General features: G+C 30.7%; 1 protein-coding gene across 1 annotated transcript; it reads right to left on the reverse strand.

Annotated features, from left to right (window-relative positions):
* Nucleotides 1–402: 402 nt before the first annotated feature.
* LOC106758318 (F-box/LRR-repeat protein At3g26922-like) lies at nt 403–2,353 on the reverse strand. The gene is made up of 3 exons (XM_022779764.1): nt 1,229–2,353; nt 966–1,130; nt 403–887 (listed from the first exon to the last, which is right to left on the reverse strand). The coding sequence occupies exons 1-3, from the start codon at nt 2,285–2,287 to the stop codon at nt 612–614; spliced, it is 1,500 nt and encodes a 499-aa protein (XP_022635485.1). The 5' UTR covers nt 2,288–2,353; the 3' UTR covers nt 403–611.
* Between the last annotated feature and the right edge of the window lie 7,644 nt (nt 2,354–9,997).

The raw sequence follows: 9,997 nt of genomic DNA on the forward strand, positions 1-9,997 counted from the left end.
TTATATATATATACCTCTATTAAAAGGGTAAAATAATGCCTCTATCTTAGACTAAAAGAAACTCACAAAATGCAAGTTCTGACGTTAAAATAACATAGCATCTTAGAATCTCAACTATACTATGTTCTTTGTACTATTTAAAAGGAAAAGGTATAACACAACTAAATCAACTAATTAATAATTATACTTAAACTTTTAGTAGTTTTTTTACATCATACTAATTAATTTTATAAAACTGAATTAATTGTAATCTAATCTTATTATAAGATAAGATTTCCACCCATTAATATTTATTTCTACTTATAAAAAATTTCTAATATTATCAGTTTAACCAAGGGAACAGAACTATAAGTATCATTTAAACCAAAGACACAAGTAGTTGACATAAATAAGATTTGGAATCAAACATTTAAGGAAATTTAGGTCTACAAGAGTCTTACAACAATTACTCCAAGGCTTGAACATGAAAATAGAAAAACAACAGAAAGCAGCATTGTTCTAAATCTGCAACTAAATTAAACAAACACTTATTTAATAGAGAAAATAACATAGTTTTAAAGAGATAGACTGGTAGCCGTGGATAATCATGAGGATTTTATAAAATCCAATTTCTACTTGAATACAATCGCACACTCATTTGCGCTTGTGAGGAAGGAGCGAATTCTGTCTCGTTGGTTTTCCTTCCAAGTATAACTATATGGCGTGGAACTATTTTTTCTGAGAGAAACCACCAGTAAAGATTGTCCATTGTTCATGAAATATTCCACCAGCTTGTATTCCATTTCTATGCCTTTGAAGTCACAAATTTCTAATTGCTTCAGATTTTGAACCATGCTAAAAGGGAAAACAGATTCTAACTCAACATCGCCAAAGTAGTTGTCGAACACCTGCTTGTATAAATGTGTATAAGTAATTGAAAAATGCATAGCAATTAAACTTAAATACCAAACACAATATTCCTTTACCTTTTTAAAGGAAAGCACTTGAAGGTTAGGACAATTTTCAAACAAGTTGAATAACACATGTGCAATCCAGTAACGGGTATAATCATCTTGACAATAACCTGGGATAAGCCTTATCTTATACATGTTTATGAAAGTGGGTATCACCGGTTTAGAAACATATAGAGCCTTCAAACATATAAACAAGAATTAGATGATGATAATAACAAAGTTTCAATTCTCTAACACAAAACACACATTAAACAAACAAAAAAATAAATTAAAACCTTCATGATGGGTTCTGATATGTTGAGTACTGTCAGGTTTTGAAACTCTTCAAAAAAGGTACAAGCTTTTGCAGAACGAGAATAAAAGTCATTCCAATCTGCGAACTGAATCATACAATCAACAGCTATGATTGCTTCATCAATTGAAGGAACACTTTGAATCATTTTCAATTCAACCGCTTGACCCTCAATGGAGAAGAACTTCAGATTTGGTGCATCCACATTCACTTTGTGACCTCCCTTAAGAGATAATAACAACCTCCGAAGGCTTTCAGACTTCACAGTAATACTCATATCTGTTTGGTCTATCACATGCCACTCAAGTTTTACAATTATCAAGGAGGAACTTGACATGTTAAGAGTTTTGACTTTAGTCTTCTCCTTTATTATAAACATTGCATTTTCTAGCCTAGGGCACCCATCCAGTAACCTTTGAATGGAATTCTCATCCCCCAATCTAAAAGGAACTAAGTGAGCATACCTTAGCTTGGGCAACCAAACATTTTCTGGAAGATACCACCCCCAAGGAATAAGTAGACGCAAACCAATTAGAGTCTCTGATATCAACATTCTAGGAGGAACAAAAATTGAAGGTGCCACATCAGTTCTTTCAATACAGATATCAAAACTGTAATCAATAGTCTCCACCTTTGAAATGGACACTGCAAAAGCTGTGGACATCAACAATGACTGATAACCCAGTCTCATCCTTTCAGCAAACTTCTTCACAGTTAGCTTTATAACTGTAATGGGTACTTCTGGATTTCTCTCTCGAAGCATTCTATTAACAAAGCGTACAAAGAGGTGAAAGAGCCTATGATGGTCAGGAGTACCGCTATTATCATTGAAAGTCACCTCAATATTGCTAAGTTGTAAGAAAAGATCTCTCCAGGTTGTGGATAAAACTGAAGTGGCTGCAGCTTCTTTGATTTCCAAAAATGAAAGAATGTAGAGAAGAATGGATTCTGGAAGTGCACTCAGTCTATCAATGTTGTCGGCCTCTCCATCTAAGGTTTCATCTAGGGTAGGTCTAGAGATCTTTGATGAAGGTTCTGCCATTTCAAAGAGAATGAGTTTTCAACTTTGGAATGGATGAGAGAGAATGAAAGAATTGAAAAGTAGGCACACTCTTTTCTTCTCAAATCCTAGGAATCAGTCTCTATCTTTATAGACAGAGTTTCCATTAGGGTTTGAACAAAGCGCAGTTTAAAAATACAAATTAAATTCTAATATGTATTTAATTTGTAGAAAAAGACAATGGTTATATTCTTTACATTGATAAACTGACATCAAATAGCTTTTTCTTTTTTATAATTACAGTTTCTGTTTATGATTTTGTTTGGAAAGTTCACTTCATTTAACAAAGTAAAAGTATTTAATATAAGATCCTGTAATAAGTTATAAGTTTAGGTTGTGTTGCAATCTTAATTTTAGCTGCTTTTTAATTATTATTAATTTCAAAGTTGTTAAACTTTATTGTTTAGTTATTGTATATTTATGCAGAACTGTCAATATTGGATAAATTACCGTTAGAAGCAGTGTATCATTGAAAACATGAGAGCTCAACTTTTCCTCTCACAGATTAACAGTACCAACAACTTGCTTGTAATAATAGAGAAGAAACAAAGTATAGGACATGGGAGAGGGGGGAGAAGAGCAGAATCGTTGCAGGTCTCGTGAGAGAGCAGATGCTGCTATTGGCTCTTCTGATGAACAAGAAACAATTGGCTAATCCAACCAACCTATATTACATGCAGTCCTAAAAAGATGTGTATAAAAAGATTTACATGCACATAACCCTTTAAATTCTACTTCATTCTAGTTAAACAAACCTTAACCTTTAATCTCTCTTGAACTCTCTTTTAACTTAGGTGTACACAAATACTACTGTTATATAATTGGTTAAGCTACAGAAATGAAACTGTGTTTTGAATAAATCACTCCATAGTTTATAATAGTGACCTACCTATTTTGCTGATATGTATAAGAATGCTAACCATCAATATTTACTATTGTTCTGCACAATAGAGAACTTTCTAAAAAATATTTTATCATTATCAATAAGTTTTCATATTTTTAATTTCTATTAACTCAGTGCCTTCAAATAAGAACTCAACATAATTACCTAAAATGAATATCAGTCCAACTTACTTCCTATAAACACTTCACTAAGGAGAATTAACAACTTTTAGTTCTTAGGAGTAACAAAAGTTACATAACAGCTTCCATTAAGACTTGATAAAAGAACCTTGGAAGACAAGTGAAATTAAACAAGACTAACAAGAAAGTGCATCTTTATACTGTTTTTCTGACAAACTGATCAGGTATTTCGCATGCTTTGTAAAAATTAAAAACATGGTGAGTCCGTGAATTCAAGTTATTCTCACTGGTAAACAGAAACTGAAATTCAGCTGTTATCGTCACGTGATCAAAAGAGGCTAGGGTGTGCCAGTTATATGCATTTCATCCACATGACTGTAAATAGTTAAGGATTTGAGGTTAAGGCATCTAAGGTAACCTTCTATTGTGTTTCAAGACTTGAAAATCTCAAAACTTTAAGGCGTTGTTCACTTGAGTAGATTTGGGAGAGAGTAATTCAGAAGATTTGATGATAAATTTTTGTTGTTGTTTATTTGAATAGATTTGGAGGTAAGTGAGAGTGAATTTAGAAGTAAATTTTTTTAATCTGTCACGTAAATTAAATCCTACATTAATTCTCACAAATTTTACTTCTAAATCTACTCTCACTTACCTCCAAATTATTCAAATAAACAATAAAAAATATTACCTTCAAATCCTCTCAATTATTCTCTTCTAAATCCACTCAAGTGAACAAGGCCTAAGACTTACAGTAACACTGAACTTACTATTCATCCCAAAGAGGTTTACGTAAAATTTTGGNAAAACGGCAAAGATTACTGTCTTATTTGTCAAAGAAAGATGGAATACGGTATAAAAAATTAATCAATCAGTTTAATATTCGNCNGTCACAAATTCGTTAAATTGAAGAGTAATTTTCAATTATTCGATTTATTAGATCTTGAATTTTGATGGACTTTTTTCTAATTACTGATCAATAAAAATATCTATAAAAATTGAGGAGAAGGAAAAACTTTTACTTTTTTATGATAAAAAAAGTCATTTATACCTGTTATTTCACAGGAAAAAAAAGGAAAAAAATCAGGATTGGTTTAAATATAGAAAGATTGTGTAAAAGGATGAAAGAGTATATAGCTGTCAGGTTCAAAAACATTTAGTTAGGTCGGAGAACCTAAAAAGAAGGTTTTTCCACCACCATGGTGTGGGTGATTTCATAAGTCTAAACAAAAAGATATAATGGAGAAGGTTTAGAAGAAAAAATATATAAACTTAACAACTGTATTTATACTAAACTTGTTATAATGAAACAGAATGTTAAATTTATCTATCTTCTAAACATAAAAAATGTTGACCTACATACTGGGCTAAGCTTACAAATAAATTTTATAAGTCTTATTAAAAGATATATTTTTTTGTATAAATTGCATAGAATGAGTTGTATTTTCTTATTTCTTTTCCTAAATTAGTTTCTCTTTTATTTTTTATTCACATTCCTTTTTGCCACTTATACACTTAAATAGCACGTTATTTTGATATTTTGCGTAATTCTTACTCGGTGCCACCATATAAGAACATATTCATTATAATTAATAGAAAAGAATTTAAAATATGTACTTTTTATCATTTTGGAGATATTAAGAGTTTGGAAATTTTTTGGAGATATGCTCTTATCGATCATTAAAGATCCTTGATGAATAAGTAAAGGATTGCTTCAAAATTAGCATTTTCATGTTATACTATTCTCCAATCCCACATAAATATAAAAAAAATGAAACAATGAAATATGAAGGAAAAATACTTGGTTTGTTCACATTCACTATATGAGAAAACCAAATCCAAATGAAAGAAAGTTACACTCATATTACTCTATGAAATTGTTCAAATTTCAAGTTAAAAACTTCATCAAGTCTACAAGTAAACAAAGGTAAATTGTGTGAATTTTATGTAGACATCAACAATTGTTCATAATCCAATGTTATCCTTTCAGTGAAATTCTTCTCAGTTAGCCTGATAACTGTAATAGATACTTCTGGGTTCCTCTCAAAGCTGAGGTGGCTGCAACTTCTTTAAGTTCCAAGAATGAAAAAAATATAGAGAAGAATAGATTCTGGAAGTACACTGAGTCTATTAATGTTGTCAGTTTCTCCATCAAGAATTTCATCTAGGGTTTGTCTCGGCCATTTCAAAGAGAACGAGTTTTCAACTTTGAGATGAAAGAAAAGAATTGAAAAATCGGCATATTTGTTTCTTCTCAAATCCTAGAAAGTCACTTTCTAACTTTATAGACATTGTCTGGAATTAGGATTTGAACAAAACGCAGTTGAAAAGTATAAATTAAATTCTAATATATATTTTATAGGAAAAGACCTTAGTGAGATATTTTATAAATTCATAAAGGGGCATTCAAAAATTTATTTTATAATTGCAGTTTATGATTTTGTTTAGAAAATTCATTTTTAAAATATTTGACAAACTAAAAGTAAGGAAATAATATTATAGATGAGATGTTGTAATAAGGTTATAAGTGAGGATTGTGTTTCAAGCTTAATGTAGTTGGTTTTTCATTATGATTAATTTAAAATTTGTTAAACTTTATCGATTAGTTATGTAATTATTTACTTGTGCAAAACATTAATGCTATGTAAGTGTAAACTAATGTTTTAATTTCTCCTTTGTGACGTTTGAAGATTATGAAGTTGATAACGTATTGTTGGAAAATAATGTTTGTACAAGATGATTGGCATATGAAGGATTACATTGACCAATGTTACATATCGATTGTAGTCTATTTTTATATGAAGGATTACAAGTTTCATGTTGATAAGGAAAGAAGTGTTTTGCATGGAGTTAGGAAGGAATGGTAGTTTGTAGTCACATATAAGGTTGCAATTGTCATGTTGTTTGACATTTCATATTGTGTGGCATATGCATCTAGGACACATGAGTAGTGGCACTTTGGATATCTTGTAAAAGAAAAAAAAAGGGTTTATTTAAAATTAGTTTCTTTTTTGGTGAATATTGTATTTGGAAAGTAGAACAAACAATGCACAAGATTCATGTTGGACAACATCTATGTTGATTGTTTGAGGCTTTAAAAGTACCACATAGGTGCCAAGTACTTTTAAGCTTTGAAGCTCATTTCATTAGAAGTATGTTAAAATTCATCTACTTGAACAAGGTCGTCTTCTCTTTATGAGTCATGTGGTGAAAAGTCCAACACTCATTATTTGGATTAATTAAGAGCTAAATACAATAAAGCATAGCACAATTAAGCAAATTAAAATTGGTGTAAAAATAATGAATAATTTTCTTTTTAATTTTAAATTAACTCTAATCTTAAATTTTTTAACCGAGTTCAATCCTATTTTAAACAAATTCTAACTCTATTTTTTAAATGTAACAAAAAGTAAACATAAATTCAATAATTATATTTAATATAGTTATAGTTGGTTTAAAAATAATTCTAAAAATCCATTTTAAGGATTTTATTAATGATTGATTTTGTGTGTACGATTTTGAAGGTGGCAAGTGTGAAAGTACATTTATTTCATTAATGTGTATGAGGAGAGTGACGATCATTACTATCGACTATTGTGAGCATAATTCGAATTTTGTTTACTTTTTGTGTCGAACACTTTCTATACTAATTGTGGTTTAAACTTGTATGAAAAAAATGAAATTTTTCATATGGAATTGGTATAAAAAAACGATAATATCTATATTATATTATATTATATATATATATATATATATATATATATATATATATATATATATATATATATATATATAAATCCAGTATAGATTTTTTTTTAATTGATATAAAACGTTTTTCAAATTAGTAACGTTTTTATTATCCCAAGCCTTAGGGTACGTTCTTTTGGATGGATTTGAGCGAGATGATTTGGAGGAGATGATTTGAATGAATTTGAGTAGATTTGAGGGTAATTTTTTTGTTGTTTTTTTGAGTGGATTTGTGGATAATTGAGAGTGGATTGGAGAGTAAAGTTTGTGAGAATTAGTGGAGGATTTGATTGATGTCACACATTAAAAAAATTAGTTTAATTAGTAGAAATGAAATAATATCAAAATATCCCTAGCTATATATTAATATAAAATGTTATTTTTTAATGTTATATTTAAATGTATAAAAGTTTATAAAGAGACCAAAACTATTAATAATTATTAAAATTTTTTAAATATTATAAAAATTATAATGTGATAAAATTAATTTATTTTTAAACAGGGAGTGTGAGAATGAAACAGGAACTGCAAGGAGGTAATCAAAAAGAGAAAAAATAAATAAAAGAAAAGAAGAAAAGAAAAACAAATAAAAAAAACAAAAATGGCCCCTGACCCAGGCCCAACCCCAACCCCTTTTTTTTGCTTCCAATTCAGAAAACCCTAGGTTAAGTTACATCCCCTCCATTTCGCCCAAAGAGGCTACGAGACCCATTGTCTCTTCTCTAATCTGAAGAGCCTTAGGAGGATCACACACATCACTGCCTATGCCACTCACGCCCCACTCCGCCACTCACTTCTCCATGGCAGACATTTGCCTGCTGTCCCTCCTCCCTTCCTCAACTGCATGTGTCTATGCTGCCATTCTCCTCAACCCGAACCCACCATTGCTTCCATGGGGGATCTATGTTTGATAGTGAGGCTAGGAAGATGATGACGGCATCACCCATGCACCAAGGTTAAGACAGTTCTGGTAACCCATTTTTGCTGCGACGGAGCAAGGAATCAAGGTATGGCGTCCCTGCAATCGGGAAAAAGACACACCGACCATCCAAAGAAAGCAAATACGTGTGGTGGATCCGGATACAAGAAGCCTGTATCTGGATACGGTTCCTTCGAAAAAACTAAAAAAGTGTATCCGGATACGCTGTTTACTGGAACCGGATACAACAACATGTCTTCTGCTTTTTCTGCTTCGTCTTCTTCATCCCACTTGCCTCCTCATCATCAACCTTCATCTTCCTTATCCCCTCCACCACAACCACACGGCTTCAACCTCCAACAACCACTTAAATCTGTGCAACCATGGCCAGGATACTACATACTGGAGTCGGAGTTTTGAACCTTAATATTATTATAAAGGGTTAGAGTTTTGAACAATCCTACAGGGCATATAAGTCTTTTACAAATAAATCACCGCAAATTCTTTCATTTTAGCGAGATGGTGTAAACAGTGCAATCCACGCTAAATCTACGTAAATCATCGCTTTTCCATCGTCTCAAATCGGCATATGAGAACACGATTTCAAAATCATTCTTCGCTCGCAAATTCGCTTGAACAGTACAATCTGTTCAAGCAAACACAACGTTAGTGATAAAGTGTTGAAAGAAGTTTTAAAGAGAAAAATTATAACAAAATTCCAAAATAGAATTTGAGAGCTTGTACATAGTTAACAAAGTCTGATCAATTGTGTATATTTTAGTGTACTCATACAATATCTACATTTGAATGTACTCATACAAGATTATATGTCACTAAAAAAACATATAATTAAGTTCTAACAATTTTCAAAAACGTTATTTTGTATTTTATATCATTTTTAACTGTCATCATTTACTCAAGTGACAGTTTCCAAAAACGTGATACATCTTACCACCACAAAATATAATATAACGTTTTACATAAACACGTATCAATAGCCATTTTATACTATGTATATAATGGATTTTTAAAGAGGTAAATAACTTTGCTTATTGAAAAACAAATTCAATGAAAAAACATTTAAAATTGACACTATTGTCATTATATGTATGACATTTAATTGTCACTGTTATAATTAATTTTTAGATAAATTACGTCATTATGAATTGTTGAAATCTTAATATTTAATTATTTATTTTTTATCTGCGTTTATACTTTCATAATTCAATAAAATTTATTTTTTATGAAAATTTAAAATATATAAAATATTATATCACTAAATTAATAAATTAAATTGATTAATTGATTAATCACCATAAAATAATTACACCGAAGTATTAAAAGAAAACAATATACACTACAAAAATATATAATTTTTTCAGAGGTTATTTTTAGTGTTTTTGACAGTTTTAACCTTTGGAGAATTCGTTTCCCACGATTCCAAAAAGCTTTGGTAAAAGCAGCATCGCTAAAGATTACCGACAATTTTCTATGAAACCGTCGGAAATAACAGGGGCTTTTGAAAACTGTCGGAAATAATAGGGTTTGTTTTGAAAACCGCCGAAAATAGCTAGTGTTTTATAGTAAACCACCGAAAATAGTCAGAGTTTCTAAAAACCGCCCCTATTTCAAGGGGTTTCCTTCAAAACCACCGAAAATGTAGTGATAGCTTAAATTTGTGTTGTTCAAACTGTTGCTGACATTTGTAGAAGACACCTCAGGAATTGATTCGTTCCTTATGAGAGAAAGAGGCAGCATGATGAGAAGAAGAGTGAAGGGTATAATACTTACTCTTCATTTATGCTTTGTTACTGCAGGACAATGTTGAGGCAACTGTCGAAGTTTCAAAGACTTTTAATGAAAAAATTAGGAAGTATTGTGACATGACGCTTCTGTCATGTGCCTATGCTGGAACTGGAAATGTTCTCAAGGTACAATGTTATGAAGTTTTTAAAAAACAACTTCTTTGGTACCTTTATATGTTCATATTTGTGTATGCATGTTTT

Source organism: Vigna radiata, chromosome 4 (assembly GCF_000741045.1).
Source record: "Vigna radiata var. radiata cultivar VC1973A chromosome 4, Vradiata_ver6, whole genome shotgun sequence".
Lineage (NCBI taxonomy): Eukaryota > Viridiplantae > Streptophyta > Magnoliopsida > Fabales > Fabaceae > Vigna > Vigna radiata.

Excerpts from the sequence above, each read along its gene's own strand:
- LOC106758318 (XM_022779764.1), bottom strand. The coding sequence starts at position 2,287 with ATGGCAGAACCTTCATCAAAGATCTCTAGACCTACCCTAGATGAAACC. Across the intron at positions 1,131-1,228 it reads TATCAGAACCCATCATGAAG|GCTCTATATGTTTCTAAACC; the intron begins GTTTTAATTTAT and ends ATATGTTTGAAG. Across the intron at positions 888-965 it reads AAGTGCTTTCCTTTAAAAAG|GTGTTCGACAACTACTTTGG; the intron begins GTAAAGGAATAT and ends TTATACAAGCAG.